At 58.9% G+C, this 22,660-nt stretch overlaps 1 protein-coding gene across 7 annotated transcripts in view; it reads right to left on the bottom strand.

Annotated features, from left to right (window-relative positions):
* Positions 1–472: 472 nt before the first annotated feature.
* The window catches only part of AHNAK2 (AHNAK nucleoprotein 2), a 30,698-nt gene continuing 8,510 nt past the window's right edge, over positions 473–22,660 (bottom strand). For 2 of the 7 annotated variants that reach the window (XM_081230345.1, XM_081230350.1), the window contains exons 2-7: positions 15,257–15,315; positions 15,061–15,159; positions 14,217–14,300; positions 13,282–13,432; positions 12,714–12,898; positions 473–12,581 (exon numbers count right to left, since the gene is read on the bottom strand). In XM_081230345.1, the coding sequence (XP_081086471.1) occupies positions 942–12,581; positions 12,714–12,898; positions 13,282–13,432; positions 14,217–14,300; positions 15,061–15,159; positions 15,257–15,315 (12,218 nt within the window). In that variant the 3' untranslated portion in view covers positions 473–941. The remainder of the gene's footprint in view (positions 12,582–12,713; positions 12,899–13,281; positions 13,433–14,216; positions 14,301–15,060; positions 15,160–15,256; positions 15,316–22,660) is intronic. The other 5 variants (XM_081230347.1, XM_081230348.1, XM_081230349.1 and 2 more) reach the window with 5 other exon arrangements.

Raw genomic sequence — 22,660 nt, forward strand, 5'->3', positions numbered from 1 at the left:
GGGAGGAGATCTGACCCCTGGAAGTTTGTAGGAAACTCCTTCAACCTTGTTCTGAATCTGCTTCCCGTGGGCTGCTTGGAGAGGAGGGCCGCCATGGCCAAGGGAAGCCTCTGAGATGGGCCCCCATCGTGGCCGAGGACCCAGCTACCCGTCCCCGGCCCCCGAGGCCAAGGGCCCCTCTGTGTGCGGTCCCTGCTCTGCCCACCACCCACGCCTTGTGCTGCCTCCCAGCTGGGGGTGGGGGCGTGTGTCTGTGTCCCCGGCCACACTGTGGACTCCTGGGCCTCGCCTTCTTCCTCTCGGTCTCTCGCAGCCGCTGGCTCAGAGGAGGGTCTGGACAGACAAAAGGATGAGTGAGCCGCCCTCGACTCTGCTTTCCAGAGCGACCTAGGATGGAGCGCGTGGGGGAGAGCAGGGCTGAATTCCAACCCAGAACAAAACACCTCGCAGTCATCACTGGGGAAGCAGCACTTGCTTTATTGCCCGTCCAGGGTCCAGGGAGCAGCCAAGTAGGTCCCACCTGCAGCCTGGCTGCAGCAGGTACACTGAGGGGCTGGGCACGCCGCGGGGGGGATTACCGGCGGGCAAGCGGACGCCCGCAGACCCTCTCGTGGGAACTCACGGCCGTCTGAACGACCTCTGCTGGCTCGCCCGCCCCCAGCCCAGTGCGCGGGCATCGTCACACAAAGCAGCCCAAAGCTTGCTGCGCTGGCAGCGAGACATCCAACGGCGGAGTGAGCTGGCTGTAAGCGAGCGGGGAACGGGGTCTCCGGGAATATGCCGGACTCTGCCGGAAGGAGCGGAACGACCTTCCCCGGGGGGCGGCAGCGGGACGGAAGCGGGGCCCGGACGACCTCTGCACCCACAGCCGCCACAGCCCCTTCTCCAAGCAGCAGCTGTGTCCTCGAGGGCCTCGTGGGCAGGGATCTCGAGTAACGTGTCTAACGAAGACCCTCAGGAGCGCAGGACCCTGCGTGGGGCCGGGGTCTCGCGGGGAGTGCGGGTGCCGCCTCTGCTGCCGAGGCTCTGGGGGGCCGGCACGTTTGGGGTCCCCCTTTGGGAGGGCTGTGTGAGGGTGGGGCGCCGCCGCTCCCGGGCATCTCTGCTTCGCTCTCGGTGCTGTGAATCAAGGTGGACACACGCGTCCTCACGGTGGGAGCTTCGCAGGGCCTCCTTTCGTCTGTCCGTCTGTCCTCACTTGGTGGTGGGCCCGGATGCAGGTTCATCCCGCCCTCTGGGTCCTGCTCCAGCAGGACCAGCCCCGTCCTTGCTGCGGACGTGGTCATAGCTCTGGCGCCTGGCCTGGCGCCTGCCGTCTCCGCCGGCTCCCCGTCCCCCTCACCCTCTGGGGAGAAGCTTTCTGGGGCATCAAAGAACGTGACCGCTTGTTCTTGGGGTGTTTGCTCTGCCGGAGCTGCCTCGTCTTCAGCGCTTTCGCTCTTCTCGGTGGGAGAGGAGAGTCCTACTGTGGGAAGTCGACACCAGCCCGCCTGCTGGGGCTTCTGGGGTAGCTCTGCCTCGGGCCGCGCCCCAGCCTGTGTCTGGACGGCAGCCGACGCGCGGACTTCATCTTTGGAATCAGCGCGTGGCTCTTCGGCAGAGGAAGAGAACCCAATGTTCGGAAGCCAAAACCTGAACAGACCAGAAGATCTTTTACTTCCTGGTTTCTCTTTTGGAGCCCTGTCTTCCTCTGCCAGGGAGGTAGCTGCCTCCCCGCTGTCTTCTTCAGGGGGAAATTCGAGAACTTCTGCAGCCTCATCGTCGTCGTCGGAGCAGCTGTCGGCACCCTGGTGGCCAGAGTGCACTTTGGGCGTGAATGTTGGCCGTCCAGGCACATTGACACTGGACGAGATCACGTCAAACGGTTCTCCGGTGTCCGGCTGCAGACCTCCGGAGGCGGGCTCCACTCCCGGGGCGGCTTGTTCGGGAGCCTCCTGCAGGCCCTCCCTCAGCCGGGAGTCTCGGACACTCACCCGCGTGCGGGGCTCCGGCATCTTCACCTTTAGCAAAGAGAATCCGTAAGAAGCTGTTTGGATCTCGGACGCGGGGATCTCCAACTGCCGCACGACCTGGGTGGAAATAGCCTCAGGTCCCGAGAGGTCAGCCAACTCTGCCGTCACCCTGCTGTGGACGGCGACCTCGGGGCTCTCTCCCTGTGCACGCTGAATGTGCACTCTGACCTTGGAAACGGGGGAAGCTTCCGGGGAGAAGTCAAGGGCCACGGGCTGCTCCCCGGGGGTCTCAGCACCTGCCTTCAGGATGCTGGCTCCCCAGACTCCTGGGCTTTCCTCGTGCAGGGCGCGGGCAAGGCTGCTCCCTGGGCACCGCACTTCTGTCACGGCGGGGATAAAGACGTCGGCCTCGGAGCTGGGGTCAGGAAAGGCGAACCTTGGCACGCTTAACCTGGGCAGTTTGACCGTTACCACGGAGCCTTCCCAGGGCTGACCCATGTTAATGACAGAAACCTGGGACGGCCCGTCGGTCCTGGACGCCTTCAGTTTAATGGGGCCTTCAGGCTGGGAGGACCATTCCTCTGCCCTCCCCTGCCTCGCAGCGAGGCCCAGCCCTGCAGGCCCAGCAGGAGGGGCCTGGGTTCCTGAAAGCCTGCCGCTGGGCATCTGAAGAGGGAGGGAGCCTTCGCCTGGACGGACCCTGGCCTCGGAAGGGGGAAGGTCTGCAGCGGGCACCCCTGCAGGAGAGAGGTGCGGCTCTGAGCCTTTGTCCTCAAGGTTTCTCTTTAGGACGTCAGCATCTGCGTAGGACGCGAGCTCCACAGCTGCCTCGTCTGCCCCTGCCTCTGGGGACTGCAGGGACATAGCTTCTTCCACCTCTGACCCAGGAACCCCCTGAGCCCCGACTGGAGCTGGTCTTTCTCCTTCCCTCAGTGCACTGGCAGCAGGCGCGGGCACTGGCGCCCCCTGAGCCCCAGCCACCCCCCTCTCCTTGGCGGGGCGTCGGAGGCTGGGCAGGCGGAGCGCGGGCATCCTGAACCAGCCCCCCTGCGAGGCCGCGCTCTCCACCGCGGGAGCGTCCACATCTGCTGGGCTGCAGGACGGCTGCTGGGGGTCTCCTACTGAGGGGGCCGTCGCCTCGCCGAGAGGCTGGCTTGCCGAGCCGTCCCGAAGCCCGTGCCCTTGGCTGCTGTGTCCCAGAGACGGAGGGTCACCAGCTGACGAACTCACCCTCACCTTGGGCTTGCTGGGTCTGAGGTCTGGTCTGGCAAAGTCCAAAAGGGGAGCATGGGCCTGTGGCAGATGGGGGTCCACGCCCGCTCCTTCTGGGGGGCCGACCACCGTGCCGGTGCCCCCAGCACCAACCTCACTACTAGCCCTCTCTGTGGCACGAGCGCCACCCCCCGCCGGGGACCTAGAGCGTGGAGCAGCGGGGTCTCCCCGTGGCAGGCCGGGCCCTCCCTCTGGAGTGAGCACTGTGAGAGGTGCGTGTTCCAGCACAGCGCAGCCAGGCGACTTCACGCCTTTCTCCTCTCCGTCCTTCTCCGGAGGCACGTCCACAGCCACCTCCACTGCAGACACAGGACACCCAGGGGGCACGCCTTTGTGACCCGTGTCCACAGCCACGCCGAGCTCTGCGTCATCCAGGCTGCATTCAGGGTCCCCTGGGGGCACCGCCCCCTTCTTTGGGGACCACTTGAATGACGGAAGCTTGATCCACGGCATTTTTAAGGGACTATCTTTCCCTCCACGTTTAGTATCTTCAGCTGGGGTCTCACCTGCAGCCACTGCCGACAGCCCTGCGCTGCGCGGCACAGCTGTGGAGTCCAGGCCCCGGGCAGGGCCAGTAGTGGATAGAGAGGGGGCACAATCCCCAGCACTGGCCTCCACCTCTGCATCAGCTGCTTCTGGGACAGAAAACCCAAACTTTGGTGGATGAAACTTAGGAAAACTCACCCGACCATATGATGCAAGAAACATGGGGTCCACAGGGCCAGCGGGACTGTCAGTCTGGGACACTGCAACTCTCTCCTGGGTTGGGAGACTGGCAGAACTTCCCACGCTGGGAAGATAGGCGTTGTTCTGGGAACAAGGGGCAGCTTCCAGAGGGAGCTCCGGGGGGGCGGCAGCTCCAGGGAGAGTCACCTGGTATTTTGTGAGTATGATGCCCTCGGCAGGAGACAGAGAGGCAGGCTCGGTGTGGATACCACTGAGATCAAGGCTGCCAGAAAGACCAGGCCAACCCAGCCAGGGAAGAGGCACGGACGGCTCCCTGGTGGCCAAATCCTGCGTCAAAGATTCACCACCACTAAATTCTGAGAACATGACAGAGGTACTTGGGGGCAGAGAAACCCCAAAATAAACATCTACTGGTGCAGAACTTTTGAAGGATTTGCCAGACGAAGAGAAGACTTCGGGAATTTTAAAATGTGATTTCTTGATTTGGATATTACCTCCGCCTTCCATTTCAATGTTTCTAACTCTGGCGGCCACCTCCTCGTCCCCCAGGGACACATTGCCCACCAGCTTGCCGCCCATGGCCTGGGTGTCCACCTCCACACTGGGCAGCGACATCTCCACATTGGGGGCCGTCACCTCGCCCTTGGTGTCCTTCAAATCCAGGTTGGGCCCCTTGATGTCCACCTGGGGGGCCTTGATGTCCACCTCGGGCACCTTGATGCTGGGCATGTGCACCCTAGACAGGTGGCCCTTGAGTCCGATTCCCGCTGCCACTTCCTTGGGCTCTGCTCTCGGAAGGTGGCCCTCTGGGAGCTTCACACCCACCTCGGCACCCTTGACCTCCAGCTCGGCAGAGGGCAGCTTGATGCTGACGTCACTGGTCTTCATGTCGGCCTGCACTGAGGGCAGGGTCACCTGGGCTTGGGCCATGGCTATGGACTCATCCAAGGCAGCTTCAACGGACTTGCTGGGAGCCGACACCTCAAAGGACGGCATCTTGAATTTGGGCATTTTGAACTTGCTGTCTCTGGCGGCCACCTCCTTGTCCCCCAGGGCAACGTCGCCCTCCAGCTTGGAGCCTGCTACCTGGGTGTCCACCTCCACGCTGGGCAGCGACACCTCCACGTCGGAGGTCGTCACCTTGACCTTGGCGTCCTGCAGGTCCAGTTTGGGCCCCTTGATGTCCACCTGGGGGGCTTTGATGTCCACCTTGGGCACCTTGATGCTGGGCTTCTGCACCTTGGGCAGGTGGCCCTTAAGCCCGATTCCCCCCACTGCTTCCTTGGGCTCTATTTCGGGAAGGTGGCCCTCCGGGAGCTTCACGCTGACCTCGGCAGCCTTGACCTCCAGCTCGGCGGAGGGCAGCTCGATGCTGAGGTCACTGGTCTTCACGTCAACCTGAACCGAGGGCAGGGTCACCTCGGCCTGGGCCTTGGGCACGGACACCTCCACAGTGGCCTTGACGGACTTGCTGGGCGCTGACCCCCCAAAGGACGGCATCTTGAACTTGGGCATTTTGAACTTGCTGTCTCTGGCGGCCACCTCCTTGTCCCCAAGGGACATGTCGCCTTCCAGCTTGCTGCCCACAGACTGAGTGTCCACCTCCACGCTGGGCAGCGACACCTCCACGTCAGGGACCGTCACCTCACCCTTGGCGTCCTTCAGGTCTAGTTTGGGCCCCTTGATGTCCACCTTGGGCACCTTGATGCTGAGCTTCTGCACCTTGGGCAGGTGGCCCTTGAGTCCAATTCCTGCTGCCGCTTGCTTGGGCTCCCCTTTGGGAAGGTGGCCCTCTGGGAGCTTCACGCCCACCTCGGCAACCTTGACCTCCAGCTCGGCGGAGAGCAGCTCGATGTTGAGGTCACTGGTCTTGCCGTCGGCCTGCACCGAGGGCAGGGTCACCTCGGCCTGGGCCTTGGGCACGGACACCTCCACGGTGGCCTTGACGGACTTGCTGGGTTCCGACACCCCAATGGACGGCATCTTGAACTTGGGCATTTTGAACTTGCTCTCTGTGACGGCCACCTTCTTGTCCCCCAGGGACCCGTCACCCTCCAGCTTGCTGCCCGCGGCCTGGGTGTCCACCTCCACACTGGGCAGCAACACCTCCATGTCGGGGGTCATCACCTCGCCCTTGGCGTACTGCAGGTCCAGTTTGGGCCCCTTGATATCCACCTGGGAGGCCTTGATGTCCACCTCGGGCACCTTGATGCTGGGTCCAGTCACCTTGGGCAGGTGGCCCTTAATCCCGATTCCCCCCACTGCTTCCTTGGGCTCTATTTCGGGAAGGTGGCCCTCCGGGAGCTTCATGCCCACCTCGGCAGCCTTGACCTCCAGCTCGGCGGAGGGCAGCTCGATGCTGAGGTCACTGATCTTAACGTCAGCCTGCAGCGAGGGCACGGTCACTTCGGCCTGGGCCTTGGGCATGGACACTTCCACAGCGGCCGCGATGGACTTGCTGGGTGCTGAGCCCCCGAAGGACGGCATCTTGAACTTGGGCATTTTGAACTTGCTGTCTCTGGCGGCCACTTCCTTATCCCCCAGGGATGCGTCGCCCTCCAGCTTGCTGCCCGCAGCCTTTGTGTCCATGTCCACGCTGGCCAGCGACATTTCCACGTTGGGTGTCGTCACCTCGCCCTTGGCATCCTGAAGGTCCAGTTTGGGCCCCTTGATGTCCACCTGGGCGGCCTTGATGTCCACCTTGGGCACCTTGATGCTGGGCATCTGCACCTTGGGCAGGTGGCCCTTGAGTCCAATTCCCGCTGCCACTTCCTTGGGCTCTGCTTCGGCAATGTGGCCCTCTGGGAGCTTCAGGCCCACTTCGGTGGCCTTCACCTCCAGCTCGGTGGAGGGCAGCTCAATGCTGAAGTCACTGGTCTTGCCGTGGGCCTGCACTGACGTTACCTCGGTCTGGGCCTTGGGCACGGACACCTCCACAGTGTCCTTGATGGACTTGCTGGGCGCTGACCCCCCAAAGGACGGCATCTTGAACTTGGGCATTTTGAACTTGCTGTCTCTGGTGGTCACCTCCTTGTTTCCAAGGGCTATGTCACCCTCCAGCTTGGAGCACACTACCTGGGTGTCCACCTCCACACTGGGCAGCGACACCTCCACGTTGGAGGCCGTCACCTTGACCTTGGCATCCTTCAGGACCAGTTTGGGCCCCTTGATGTCCACCTGGGGGGCCTTGATGTCCACCTTGGGCACCTTGATGCTGGGTCCTGTCACCTTGGGCAGGTGGCCCTTAAGCCCGATTCCCTCCACTGTTTCCTTGTGCTCTATTTCGGGAAGGTGGCCCTCCAGGAGCTTCACGCCGACCTCGGCAGCCTTGACCTCGAGCTCGGTGGAGGGCAGCTCGATGCTGAGGTCACTGGTCTTCATGTCGGCCTGAATCGAGGGCAGGGTCACCGTGGCCTGGGCCTTGGGCACGGACACCTCCACAGTGGCCTTGATGGACTTGCTGGGCGCTGACACCCCAAAGGACGGCATCTGGAACTTGGGCATTTTGAACTTGCTGTCTCTGGCGCCCACCTCCTTGTCTCCAAGGGCGACGTCACCCTCCAGCTTGCTGCCCACGGCCTGGGTGTGCACCTCCAAACTGGGCAGCGACACCTCCATGTCGGGGGTCATCACCTCGCCCTTGGCATACTGCAGGTCCAGTTTGGGCCTGTTGATGTCCACCTGGGGGGCCTTGATGTCCACCTCGGGCACCTTGATGCTGGGTCCAGTCACCTTGGGCAGGTGGCCCTTAATCCCGATTCCCCCCACTGCTTCCTTGGGCTTTATTTCGGGAAGGTGGCCCTCCGGGAGCTTCATGCCCACCTCGGCAGCCTTGACCTCCAGCTCGGCGGAGGGCAGCTCGATGCTGAGGTCACTGATCTTAACGTCAGCCTGCAGCGAGGGCACGGTCACTTCGGCCTGGGCCTTGGGCATGGACACTTCCACAGCGGCCTCGACAGACTTGCTGGGTGCTGAGCCCCCGAAGGACGGCATCTTGAACTTGGGCATTTTGAACTTGCTGTCTCTGGCAGCCACCTCCTTGTCCCCAAGGGACACGTCGCCTTCCAGCTTGCTGCCCACAGACTGAGTGTCCAGCTCCATGCTGGGCAGTGACACCTCCACGTCGGGGGCCATCACCTCACCCTTGGCGTCCTTCAGGTCCAGTTTGGGCCCCTTGATGTCCACCTTGGGCACCTTGATGCTGGGCATCTGCACCTTGGGCAGGTGGCCCTTGAGTCCAATTCCCGCTGCCACTTCCTTGGGCTCTGCTTCGGCAATGTGGCCCTCTGGGAGCTTCAGGCCCACTTCAGTGGCCTTGACCTCCAGCTCGGTGGAGGGCAGCTCAATGCTGAAGTCACTGGTCTTGCCGTGGGCCTGCACTGACGTTACCTCGGTCTGGGCCTTGGGCACGGACACCTCCACAGTGTCCTTGATGGACTTGCTGGGCGCTGACCCCCCAAAGGACGGCATCTTGAACTTGGGCATTTTGAACTTGCTGTCTCTGGCGGTCACCTCCCTGTCTCCAAGGGCTATGTCGCCCACCAGCTTGGAGCACACAACCTGGGTGTCCACCTCCACGCTGGGCAGCGACACCTCCACGTCGGAGGCCGTCACCTTGACCTTGGCATCCTTCAGGTCCAGTGTTGGCACCTTGATGTCCACCTGGGGGGCCTTGATGTCCACCTCGGGCACCTTGATGCTGGGTCCAGTCACCTTCGGCAGGTGGCCCTTAATCCCGATTCCCCCCACTGCTTCCTTGGGCTCTATTTCGGGAAGGTGGCCCTCCGGGAGCTTCATGCCCACCTCGGCAGCCTTGATCTCCAGCTCGGCAGAGGGCAACTCGATGCTGAGGTCACTGATCTTAACGTCAGCCTGCAGCGAGGGCACGGTCACTTCGGCCTGGGCCTTGGGCATGGACACTTCCACAGCGGCCTCGACAGACTTGCTGGGTGCTGACCCCCCGAAGGACGGCATCTTGAACTTGGGCATTTTGAACTTGCTGTCTCTGGCGGCCACCTCCTTGTCCCCAAGGGACATGTCGCCTTCCAGCTTGCTGCCCACGGACTGAGTGTCCACCTCCACGCTTGGCAGTGACACCTCCACGTCAGGGACCGTCACCTCACCCTTGGCGTCCTTCAGGTCCAGTTTGGGCCCCTCGATGTCCACCTTGGGCACCTTGATGCTGGGCATCTGCACCTTGGGCAGGTGGCCCTTGAGTCCAATTCCCGCTGCCACTTCCTTGGGCTCTGCTTCGGCAATGTGGCCCTCTGGGAGCTTCAGGCCCACTTCAGTGGCCTTGACCTCCAGCTCGGTGGAGGGCAGCTCAATGCTGAAGTCACTGGTCTTGCCGTGGGCCTGCACTGACGTTACCTCGGTCTGGGCCTTGGGCACAGACACCTCCATAGTGGCCTCGACTGACTTGCTGGGCGCTGACCCCCCAAAGGACGGCATCTTGAACTTGGGCATTTTGAACTTGCTGTCTCTGGCAGTCACCTCCTTGTCTCCAAGGGCGACGTCGCCCTCCAGCTTGGAGCCCGCTACCTGGGTGTCCACCTCCACGCTGGGCAGCGACACCTCCACGTCGGAGGCCGTCACCTTGACCTTGGCATCCTTCAGGTCCAGTGTTGGCACCTTGATGTCCACCTGGGGGGCCTTGATGTCCACCTCGGGCACCTTGATGCTGGGTCCAGTCACCTTCGGCAGGTGGCCCTTAATCCCGATTCCCCCCACTGCTTCCTTGGGCTTTATTTCGGGAAGGTGGCCCTCCGGGAGCTTCATGCCCACCTCGGCAGCCTTGACCTCCAGCTCGGCGGAGGGCAGCTCGATGCTGAGGTCACTGATCTTAACGTCAGCCTGCAGCGAGGGCACGGTCACTTCGGCCTGGGCCTTGGGCATGGACACTTCCACAGCGGCCTCGACAGACTTGCTGGGTGCTGAGCCCCCGAAGGACGGCATCTTGAACTTGGGCATTTTGAACTTGCTGTCTCTGGCAGCCACCTCCTTGTCCCCAAGGGACACGTCGCCTTCCAGCTTGCTGCCCACAGACTGAGTGTCCACCTCCACGCTTGGCAGTGACACCTCCACGTCAGGGACCGTCACTTCACCCTTGGCGTCCTTCAGGTCCAGTTTGGGCCCCTCGATGTCCACCTTGGGCACCTTGATGCTGGGCATCTGCACCTTGGGCAGGTGGCCCTTGAGTCCAATTCCTGCTGCCACTTCCTTGGGCTCTGCTTCGGCAATGTGGCCCTCTGGGAGCTTCAGGCCCACTTCAGTGGCCTTGACCTCCAGCTCGGTGGAGGGCAGCTCAATGCTGAAGTCACTGGTCTTGCCGTGGGCCTGCACTGACGTTACCTCGGTCTGGGCCTTGGGCACAGACACCTCCATAGTGGCCTCGACTGACTTGCTGGGCGCTGACCCCCCAAAGGACGGCATCTTGAACTTGGGCATTTTGAACTTGCTGTCTCTGGCGGTCACCTCCTTGTCTCCAAGGGCGACGTCGCCCTCCAGCTTGGAGCCCGCTACCTGGGTGTCCACCTCCACGCTGGGCAGCGACACCTCCACGTCGGAGGCCGTCACCTTGACCTTGGCATCCTTCAGGTCCAGTTTTGGTACCTTGATGTCCACCTGGGGGGCCTTGATGTCCACCTCGGGCACCTTGATGCTGGGTCCAGTCACCTTGGGCAGGTGGCCCTTAATCCCGATTCCCCCCACTGTTTCCTTGGGCTGTATTTCGGGAAGGTGGCCCTCCGGGAGCTTCACACTGACCTCGGCAGCCTTGACCTCCAGCTCGGCGGAGGGCAGCTCGATGCTGAAGTCACTGGTCTTGCCGTCAGCCTGCACCGAGGGCAGGGTCACCTCGGCCTGGGCCTTGGGCACGGACACCTCCACGGCGGCCTCGACTGACTTGCTGGGCGCTGACCCCCCAAAGGACGGCATCTTGAACCTGGGCATTTTAAACTTGCTGTCTCTGACGGCCACCTCCTTGTCCCCAAGGGACATGTCGCCTTCCAGCTTGCTGCCCACGGACTGAGTGTCCACCTCCACGCTTGGCAGCGACACCTCCACGTCAGGGACCGTCACCTCACCCTTGGCGTCCTTCAGGTCCAGTTTGGGCCCCTTGATGTCCACTTTGGGCACCTTGATGCTGGGCTTCTGCACCTTGGGCAGGTGGCCCTTGAGTCCAATTCCCGCTGCCACTTCCTTGGGCTCTGCTTCGGCAATGTGGCCCTCTGGGAGCTTTAGGCCCACTTCTGTGGCCTTGACCTCCAGCTCGGCAGAGGGCAGCTCGATGCTGAGGTCACTGGTCTTCACGTCAGCCTGAACTGAGGGCAGGGTCACCTCGGCCTGGGCCTTGGGCACGGACAACTCCACAGTGGTCTTGACGGACTTGCTGGGCGCTGACACCCCGAAGGACGGCATCTTGAACTTGGGCATTTTGAACTTGCTGTCTGTCTCTAGTGCATCTTTGCCTTTTCTGTCCGTCTCCAATGTCACTACCGTGATGCTGCTTTCCTTTTCCTTCTCTGTTTCCTGGAGTTGTGTCACTTTGTCTCCTTTTGCCTCCTTCGCTGGTGACCACCCAAAGGAGGGCAGCTTGAACTTTAGCGTTTTCATCTTTCCCTCCTTTTCGACCATGTGCTGGTCCCCAGCCTTGCTGTCCTCGCCTCTCTGCCGGGCTGCACCTTCTTCCGTTTCTCCCCCCTCCTGTGCTGGCAGGTGGCCTGGGGCTTGTCTGCTCCTGTGCATGTCTGCTCCACCTGCATCCTCCTTCTTGGCCTCCGTGTCCTCACCAGAGTCCCTTCTCTGCCGTGGTCCCCCCTGGAGAGCTGTCGTGGCTCCTTCTTTCTCGAGCACTTTTTCTTTGTAAAGTCCAAACCTGGGTGTCTTTAAAGTGGGTATGCGGACATGGAATTCTGGTTGGTGGTTTTGGTGGCTGCCTTGGTCTGCTGAGTCTTGCAGAGACAGTCTGGCAATGCCAATCTCCAGCGTCTGCGTGCCTTCCGTGGCCCCCTCCCTGCTCTGTCTTGGGGCTGGGCCCACCCCGGCTTTTCCCTGGGGCACAGTCTCCCCCTTGTCCCTGGCCTCTTTTGTCTTTCTTCGGAGTCTGGGTGCTGGGCCGGCCCCTTCCCCCGGGGCTCCCTCAATGGGGAGGCCGGGCTCCGCGGGGGGCTCGGCGTCCTCTGGCGCCCCTGTCGTTCTGTCCTCTCTCCCGCCATGTGCAGCAGCCCTGGCGGCCTCTCGCCCAGAATCCCAGGGCCCTGTCTCCACCAGGACCCCAGCCTGGACTGTCCCACCGTGGACTCCCCTGCCCGACAGCCCCTTCCCTGAGCCCACCCGGAATCTCAGGTTCGGGAAACTTCTCTTTTGCTGCCTGCCTGGCCCTGCTTCCGGCACCTGCTCCTCTTCCGGCAGCTGGGCCTCTGTGTCTGTGCTCGTGGGGGACAGGTCAGGCATGTCCCCTCGCTCGTAGGCCTCCGAGGAGCTGTGTGACCTCCGGGGCCCTGGCCCACGCTTGCTCTTTAGAGCTTGGAATTTGGGCCAGGAGAGCCGCTTCCTCTGGGGCTGCCTGCCTCTGCCCTGCCTGGGCTTGGAGATGAGCCTCTCCTGGTCTCCATCTTCCTGTAGCGTCTTTGTGGGGGTCTCCGAGCGCCCGTCGGCGATATCCTGGTCCTGAAACAGGGAGAGAGAACCTTCTGGGCCCCTGTACAGGGAGTCGGAGGCAGGGGCTCCGGGGACGGGAGGCGGCGGTGGGGGTCCCAGGAGCCCGGCCGGGGCCCAGCTCTGCTGGCCATGCGAGCTCACCTGCTTCTTGCTGCCCCTCGAGCCACGTCGAGCGCCGCCGGAAGCTCCCTCCTCGTCCTCCCCGGCAGGAAGTTTCCGTTTGATTGTGAACTGAACCTTGTAAGGCTCTGAATACTGAAGGATTTTGAGAGCATCTTCGTATTTAATGTCGTCAAAGAATATGGTTGTGCTGAGCAGCTGATCCCCTAGACGAAGAGAGCGGTCCCCACGCCTTAGCATCCCGGACCTCGTCGGGCCTCACGAGAGGGGTCCACAGGGGTGCGTGACCGAGAGGGCGACCCCGCTCGGGCTGCCCGGCCCCTTCCTTCTCTTGAGCCCCGGGTGGGAAGGAGCCCCCATTTCCAAGCAGAAAACCTGTCAGAGCGAGTGGTCCCAGCCTGGACACCGCTAAGCAGTCTCTAGGGGCTCATCTGAGTCCACTGTGGCCTGTCCCCCTCCAAGCCCCCCTAACCTGATGGCACCACGGGGACACGGGGATGGGGCCATCCTGAGTCCACTGTGGCCCATCCCTCTACAGGCCCCCCCATCTTGATGGGACCACGGGGACATGGGGATGGGGCCATGGCACCTTCTCTCAAGCTGAAGAGCTTGGCAGCTGAGGACTCCTTCAGCACTTGCTTGACAAAGATCCCCTGGTCCCCGCCGCCCGTGACAATGTAGCCACTGGCTCCGGCCTCCACCTTGGTCTTCAGTGTCTCCCCCGTCGCCTCCTGCATGGACTAACGCAGAATCACATCAGGCCTTGGTGAGCCTGCGCCTATCCCACAGCGGGCGTGGGTGCTGGGAGGCTGCCTCCCCCGAGGCCAGGGACCCCAGCGTCCTCCCATCACTGGGCAGCTGAGCCCGGGCACGGGGTCCAGGCTCTGGGGGAAGCCAGCTGCAGCCGTCTCCGTTGGGAGCAGCCTCCCTTGTCCTCGTCCCCACCTGCCAGGACTCAGGAGCAGCCCGGCCCCGGCCATCCGGGCCCAGCGGGGCTTGGCAAGCAGAGGGCAGAGTCTTCCGCTTGCACGTGGCCAAGGCGTTCCTTTATCAGCTCCGGGCTCACCACCACACTCACTCCAAGCACCAGTCACATACAAGGTAGACAGTGCTCAGACCAAGGAGGGCCATAAGTGCTGAGGAAAATACTGGAAGCGGCAGGGCCAGCCTGACCTCGGACACAACAGTTCCTCTGGGTCTGGGACGGCGTTAGAACTGCTGGGGCCGCCAGTGACAGCAGGCAGCAGCCGTACCCACTGTACAGCTGAGAACACTGAGGTCCGTGCACCCGGGTCCATCTGGTCCTTCACCGTGAGAGTAGAGGGCTCTGGGGGAGGCCTGGACCCGTGTTCTGGAGCCCCTACCCACCCCCGGCCTGATGAGGGAGGTGGCACGCCCTTCCCCAGGGCACAGGGGCACGCGGCCAGCTTTCCGGCTCCTCGCCGTCTCGCTCTGGCCCTGGCTTCCCCCGCTGGAGCCCGTGTGGACAGGCCGCTCCCCCACATCGGCTCCCGGCACACCCACCTCCAGACGGCTCATCCTGGAAAGCGTCTGCGAGTCCCCCGCATCCCGCTTCCACCAGGACCTCCGCCTCCTTGGCGTGTCTTCCTACAGCAGCGACAGGCAGTGGGTCACCAACCTGCCCCAGCCCAGGGGACGGGAGGGACTCAGGGAGGCCCCAGCTCAGGGGCTAGATTCCCCAGAGTGCGCTGTGTGCAGGGGGAGCTGAGTTCCTCCAGGGGGAAGGTGACTCTGGGCCTTGGTGATTCCCACGGGGCCCAGCCCCCGTGTCCGCAAGTAGAGGGGGCAAAAAAGAAACAGTACAAGAAGGAGGCCTTTGGGACTTCCCTGGCGGTCCAGTGGTTAGGACTCTGTGCTTCCACTGCAGGGGGCATGGGTTTGATCCCTGGTCAGGGAACTAAGATCCCACATGCCACACAGCACGGCCAAAAGAAGTAAGTACGTAAACAATTCTGAAAAAAGAATGAGGCCTTTAGTAAACACGCCTGGTCCATGCCTTCCCCCAGGTGTCTCCAGAGGTGGCCGCGGGACCCTGTGTCTCCTCGTCAGAGAGGGCACGTGTGTGCACATAACCTGTGCCCTGTCGCACACAGGAGCATGAGGTCTGTTCCCCACACACACACACGTGTGCCATCTCAAGTGTGTCCTGGCCAGCTGATGGGAGGGCTCTAGTGAAGGACCGAGGAGTCAGAGAAGACAGCCGAGTGGACACCGCTGTGGCAGGGCAGTGTGGCTGCACAGGTGCGTGCGTGAGTTGCCCACACAGGGGGATGCAGGAGGCGTGGTCACCTGTGGCTGCACACCTGAGCCTTCCCTAAGCCTGTGGGTGTTTGTAGAGCAGGCTTACCGGGAGTCCGAAGCTGGCACCCTCAGTCACGTACTCGTAGACAGGCGAGGACCCCTGTGGCCGGGGCCGAATGGTCTCATCTACAGACCCTTCAGTCACCTGGTAGGAGGAGAGAATCAGGTCGCCCTCAGCCACTCGGGCTCTGCTCAAGTCCAGGAAAGGAGGGGGGGGCACACCCTCCCTGGACCTCACTTACAGAGTGGTCCTCCTTGGTTTCTGCATCTGGCTCTTCAGCCTGCAACTGCCGGCCAGACACTGCAAAGGGAAAGGATGAGTCAGTGGAGCCTTGCAGGTGGGCAGAGCAGAGGGTGAGCTGGGGGTAGGGGCCCAGGGGAGGCTGTATACCACAGAGGTGGTGTAACCCTGGACCCTGGGTCTGGGAGCACATGCAGGGGTCGGGGGAGGACCCACAGCCACTGAGCCGGGGAGGTTGTGAGATCAGGTGGGATGGCAGTGAGCCAGGACGGGGCGGGGGGGTGGGCTCCGACAAAGTAGATGACTTCACAGATTTAGTCAAAGAAAGCTACTAAACAAATACACAAATAAAACAATAACTACAACCCTGACGGGGAATCAGAATCCAGAGTTAGTATAATATATAAACTATAATGTCCAGCATTCAACAGAAAACGACATGACATGCAAAGAAACAAGTAAGTATGATCCACACTGAGGAAGACAGCAGTTAATGGAAACAAGCTGTGAATGTCCACAGCTGTGGAATTTGGCACAGACTCCAAAGCAACATTCATAAATTATTCAAAAAAGTGAAGGAGACCACGTTTAAAGAATTAATGAAGAATATGATGACAATGGCCCAATGAAGAAAGAATGTCATAAAGAAACAGAAATTATATTAAGAAAAAAAAAAGCCAAATGGAAACTCTGAAGTTGAAAGTTTACTGGAGGGACTCAATAGCAGGGCTGAGATGCCAGTGGAAGGAAACAAAAAACTTGTAGATTAGGGGAATTCCCTGGTGGTCCAGTGGTTAGGACTCGGCACTTTCACTGCCAGGGCGCAGGTTCAATCCCTGGTTGGGGAACTAAGATCCCTCAAGACACACAGTGTGGCCAGAAAAAAAAAAAAAAAGTCCAAACAAAACAAAAAACCTGTAGATTGATAGAAATTAACCAATTTGAAGAACAAGGGGAAAACGATTGAAGGAAAATGAATAGAGCCTCAGAGATCTGTGAGATGACATTAAGAACACCAATATATGTGTAGTTGAAGTCTCAGAAGGAAACGAGAGAGAGAGAGAGGGAGGTAGAAAAAAATGTTTGAAAGAATAATGGCTAAAAACAATCTACAGATCCCAGAAGTTCAACAAACCCCAGTAGGATAAACACAAAGGGATCCAGACCTAAACAATCGCATCAAAATGTTCAAGGGAAAGAGAAAATTTTGAAAGCAACAAGAGAGAAGTGGCCCATCACATTTAATAGTACAGCAATACAATTACTAGTCAACACCACGGAAGCTAGAAAAAAATGGAACAATATATTCAAATTGCTGAAAGAAAAACTTTATTAACCATGAATTCTATATCTAGCGAACTGTCCTTCAAAAATAAAGGCAAAATAGGGACTTTCCTGGTGGCACAGTGGTTAAGAATCCGCCTGCCAATGCAGGGGACACGGGTTCAAGCCCTGGCCCAGGAAGATCCCACATGCCACAGAGCAACTAAGCCCATGTGCCACAAGTACTGAGCCTGAAATCTAGAGCCCGCGTGCCACAACTACTGAAGCCCGCACACCTAGAGCCCATGCTCCACAACAAGAGAAGCCACCGCAATGAGAAGCTCACGCACCGCAATGAAGAAAGTAGCCCCCGCTCGCCGCAACCAGAGAAAGCCCATGCGCAGCAATGAAGACCCAACGCAGCCAAAAATAAATAAATAAAATAAATAAATTTATTTTTTAAAAAAGATGAAAAAGATGTGTAGCTAATAAGACAGTAGTGGAAATAAAATGCAATACTAAAAATACACGTTGTTTTTATACATATATAATGTATATAAATAATTTACATTAATATATAAATTTAATATATAATTAATTATATATAACGTATACATCTATATTAGTTTATAAATACAAAATTTATATTTATATATGTAATATATGTTATTAAGTAATTATATACCTGTGTATATATTTAATTAATTCTAAAACAAGATAAGGAACCGGGGAAAGAGGAGCAAAGGATGGATGGAATAAAATAGAAAGCAATTAGCAAGATGATAGGATTTAAACCAGCCATTTTGACAATACATTAAATATAAAAGGACTTAAAATTCCAATCAAAAAGGTAGAGATTATCAGATTAAATTAAAAAAGCGAGACCTGACTACATGCTATCTAGGAGAAATGGACTATAAATATAAAGAAGTTAAAAGAAAAGGAAAGAAAAAATACATACAGTGCAAAAACTAATCATTTCATAATAATAAAGGGCACAATTCATAAAAAATAATAATAACAAACCTAAGTCTGTATATACCTAATAACAGAGGCTAAAAACACTTCAGCTTCAGAAAGCTGGCAAAAATGAAAGGACAAAAAAGACAAATCCACAATTACAATAGAGATCGTAACATTCCTCTCAGTAATCGATAACATTACAAAACAGAATAGGTAAGAACACTGATCCACCCATCAACCAATGAGACCACAGCGGAGATCACTCCTCCTGACAAGAGCAGAGTACACATTCGTCTTAAGTGCACATGGGACATTCACCAAGATAGATCATATGCTGGCTCATTTAAATGTCTCAGTAAATTTAAAATAATTAAGACCATTTCAAATCAACTAGGTATAACTGATTCACTTTGTTATAAAGCAGAAACTAACACACCATTGTAAAGCAATTATACTCCAAGAAAGATGTAAAAAAAAAAATCAACTAGGTATTTTCTCTGACTCTCAACGGAATCAAGACAGTACAGTATAACCACAAATATCAGTGAAAAAGAATAGAAAGTCCAGAATAGTCCCACACTTTGTAAGATCAATTAATTTTTGACAAAGCAGCCAAATTATTTCAATAGAAAAATAATAGCCTTTTCAACAATGGTACTGGGACAAGTGGATATTTATTTGGGGAAAAAAACCCTAGACCCTTACAACATAGCACATGTAAAAATTAACTCAAAATGAATCATAGAGCTAAATGTAAAACTTAAAACTATAAAACTTCTAGAAGAAAACAGGAGAAATTCTTCACCACCTTGGGGGAGGCAGTGTTTTCTTAGGCAGGACACAAAAGGTGTGAATCATAAAAGAAAATCTGATCAATCATATTTCATCATAATTAAATACTTCCAGTCTTGAAAGACATTCTTTAGAAAATGAAAAGGCAATTCAATATATCTGACAAAGAACTTGCATCCAGAAGAATTTCTGCAAATCAATAGAAAAAGACAAAAAAAAAAAACACCTCAATTAAAAGTGGGCAAAAGATTTAAACAGACACTTCACAAAAGAAGATGCACCAGTAAGCACGGAAAAGATGGTCAACTTCTTTAGTCGTCAGGGAAATGCAAGTTATTAATAAAGCCAACGGCATAAAACAAAGGTCCCGGAAGCAGACTCATACAGATACAGCGCTGTGGGAAAGTAATGATCTTTTCAGTCAGCAGTGTGGGGTCCACTGGAAATTCACAAGGAATAATATTGATCTGGACCCCTAGGTCAGCCCCAGGAAGTATGAATTTCATGTGGATTGCAGATATCCAAAGTTTAACGATACAGTTTCCAGAAGATAAACAGAAATGACACTGGGGATAGGGAAACAATTCTTAACCAGGACACAGACAACACTAGCCCTAAAGGAAACAACTGATTAATTGTTAAAATTATTAAATTAGGGACTTCCCTGGTGGCGCAGTGGTTAAGAATCCAATGCAGGGGATACGGGTTCAACCCCTGGTCTGCAAGTAAGATCCCACCTGATGTGCAGCACAGCCAAAAAAACCAGTAGAAGGAAAAAAACTTGGGAGTCTCTGTCCGATGAACTGAGTCCACAGGCAGTGTGGGTGAATTTCACAAACTTAGTGCTGCAATAGAGCTAGACATAAAGAGCTCAAACAGAACCCGCTAGACGCAGTTCACAGGTGCACTGGTGTTGGAAGTCCTTTGGGAGGGGCAGACCAGTCGGGGAGAGGCCTCCGGTGGGGGTAAGGGGTACTGGTTACACCAGTGTGTCCACTTCGGGAAAATGCATCCAGCTACACACATATGATTTGTACCTTTCCCCAAAAATGTTTAAATTCTACATAAAATTGAAATGAGGAAATTATAAACTTTATGCCAATAAATCTAAAAATGTAGAGGAATTGGACATATTCCTAGAGAAACAACGCTGCGAGCACCACACAAGGAGAAACAGGCTACGTAAATAGTCCTGTGATGATTCAACAACCAAAGCCCTTCCTTAAAACCGGTCCACAAGCACCTCCGGGCCCAGCGCCCCCGGAACTGTACTCAGTATTCCAGGAGAAGCAGCCCAGGATCTCACACTAGGTCTGGCCCTGGGCTCAGCCACACCCTCTGTGGCTGTGACTGCATTGCTGGTGAGGAGGGGACACGGGTGCCCACTCCCAACCCACCGCAGCCAGCAGGGCTCAGAGCCGGGAGGGAACCCCTGTCCCACAGGCCGGGCAGCCGGCATGGGCACCAGGCACGTCCCTGTCCCCATGGAACACACGGGGGAAGCCCAGTCCTGGCGGGAGTGCAGGTTTGCCTGCTACTCTCTGGCCAATTTGCTGTGTGACCCTGAGCAAGCCTGTCCCTTCTCTGAGCCCTGATTTCCCCATGGATGTCAGAGGGCTACTCTGCCCACCCAGAAGCCCAGAGGGACCGCGGGGAGTGGGGCGGGGAGCGGAGAGCAGGTTGTGGAGGAGGCCGAGGGGCGGCGGGTGTTGGGGGGAGCGCGGCGGGGAGGCGGGAGAGAGTCCCAGCCTGATTCAGGCCCCGCCCGCGGGAGCGGTGGAGATCAGAGCCTGTTCCCCACCGAGCCCGCTGCCCTGCGCGGAAGCCAAGGGCGAGGGCAGCTGACCCCACTCTCTCCGGCCGCAGTTTCCCTTCCAGTTCTGCCGAGACCCTCACCCCCCGCCCCAAAGTGGGCGCGCTGTGGGTGAGCAACGAGGAATCTGAGGCTGGGGGAGGGGAAGCCACTGGCCCGAGGTGGCTCAGCCCGCGGGGCGGCGCGGGGACTAGACGCGGCGGGCGGAGTCCGGGGTGGCCGTGCTCCCACCCCAGCCATCCCGGGACCGGTCATTGCGGGGCTGCCTCTCCCGCCCTGCGCCCGGCTGGGGGCGTCGGAGGGTCCCCACCGGCCTGGGCTCGGGGCTGGGGCAGCCGGCAGAGGGGCGGGGAGGTCTACGGAGCTGCTCGGACGCGCCCAGAAAGGCAGCCCGGCCTCCCCCGAGCCCCGCAGCCTCCTCTGAGTCACAGCAAAACAAGGCCCGGACCGCCCTCCGCGTGGGGCAGGCAGACGTGTACCTGGGGGCGAGGGCGGCGGTCTGCCCAGACCTGGGAAAGCTCTAGACCGCGGCTGCTGGAGGAGCGGACCCCGAGCAGGTGTGCGGTCGGGCCAGCCAGCGGGGCCTTGGGCTGGGCGCTGTGTGCCGGGGGCGATGCGGTGGAAGGCCCCGGATTCGGGCTGGGACCCCCGGGCCCTGAGAAGTACCCCCAGATCCGCTCCAGGGCAGGGGTGAGGAAAGGTGTTAACAGCGGGGAACCTGGGGCGGGGGAGGCTCAGCCAGCCCTGCTCCAGCTGGACCACCGCCCCTGCCTCTGGGCCCCCACCCGGCCCAGTCCTGCCCTCCCAGCCACCCCCTTGGGTGCAAGAGCCCTACACCCAAGGTAGGAACAAACAATGGGGCTCAGGGAGGCGGGGACAGGCCTCGCCCAAGGTCAGACCGCTGGGAAGATGCCCGGCTGTGGTTCTAAGCTCTGGTCCCTCTGCAACCTTAGGGCAGAACCCCAGGCTGGCTGGAGCCTGGCCCAGAGATGCACAAACAGGAAGGAGGAAATCCTGCCTGCCACAGGGCAAGGCCGCCAGCAGCCCTGCCAGCCTCAGGCATGCCCCTGGGGAGGGAAAAGGAGGCACTCAAGTACCCCCCAGAGCACTGTCCTGAGGGCCCCACCCCCTGAGTGCATGGGAGGGGTCCTAACAGCCTGCCTGGCCTGGCCTTGGCCCCGCAGATAGCCCAGACCCAGCAGTCGCCTCGAATAATGACTAATAAAATAAGGTCACCAAACCCCACTTTACAGAGAAGGACGTGGAGGTGACATGCTAAGCCAGGCCCGGCAGGTCCCCCTGCTGGCACCTGGTCCTTCGCCAAATGCCCGTCCCCCTCCTCCTCGAAGCTCAAGGCCCTGCTGTGGCCCCAGCACCCTGGTTGGGCTGTATGTCCATCCAGCCCCTCACCCTAACTCTTCCATGGCCTCAAACACTACCTACCGGGGGACTTGGGGGCGGGCGTGGTTGGCACCACGTCAGCTGAAAAGCTTCACTCCCGGGAATTGTAATATTCTGGGCTGGGACCTCCAGGAAGTGAGTCTACGGAGGGGGGCGGAGGTGCAGTGCGGACGGAGGGGGACCAGGTGGAGGGGGCGCAGAAAGGGGGCGTGTGCCTGGATGACTTCCCCAAAGTTACCTTGCCCTTTGGGCCCCGGACTGAGTTGGGGCCTCTCCCGCCAGCCCCCAGCCAAGTGGGACTTCATAGGGGGCCCAGAGCAGGGCCACTCGTGGGTGTGGCAGTTTTGCTTAAACAGAACCCAAGTTTGCATCCAAACTGGCCGCTGCCGGGGCCCAGCTCCAGCCTCCAAGTGGAGCCGGGTGTGGGCGCAAGTTGGTGTGTCACGAGGGCAGCGGTGGGACCGGGGGACTGTGAGGGCAGTGGGGAGGAGAGCTGCGAACAAAGCAGGGCCCTGAACAGGGGCCTGAGTGTCCAGCCTCGGGTGCGCGCGCGCGTGCGCGTGTGTGTTTACGAACACGAGGGCGTCTGCTCACGGGGTGTTCGTGCTTTTGCTGGGTGTGTGTGTGAATGGGTACAGCCTCAGCTGAGGCCCCCGGCTGGCCCAGGGAGCCGAGAGAGTGGGAGCCCCGGATGTAGGCTCCCTCCTCGGGGGATGCTGCCTTCGGGCTTGGAGCCCGGTGCCCACAGGGCATGCGGGACGCTCGGCCTCATCCCATCCTGGAGCCCCACGAGGAGAGTGCGGAGCTCGGCTGACTCGTTCCCAGACTGTCAGGCTTTCTGAAGCAACACCCACGGGCAGGGCGTGCCCCGCCTCCCCAGCGTTTCTCAAGATGAGCTGCACAGGGAGGCGTCCCAGCCTCCTGCTCCGCCTCCAAGGCTTCGGGAAGGCCCAGGAACCAGCCTCGGCTGCCCGGGCCTGGGGGCCAGGACTCCTCACCCAGTCCGCAGCCACTGCCATGCAGCCGCAGCTGCAACCAGGAGGTTTTCCCATCGCCCTCTCCGGCCTGTCAGTCTGCCTGGCCCGCCAACATCGGCAGCCTCCCCAGTCTGCACCGCTGCCGCCTGGGCCCCAGACCTTCGGAGCTGAGCTCCAGAGCAGGCTCTCCCCCGAC

This window comes from Mesoplodon bidens, assembly GCF_964165515.1.
Source record: "Mesoplodon bidens genome assembly, chromosome: 3".
In the NCBI taxonomy this organism is placed as follows: Eukaryota; Metazoa; Chordata; class Mammalia; order Artiodactyla; family Ziphiidae; genus Mesoplodon; species Mesoplodon bidens.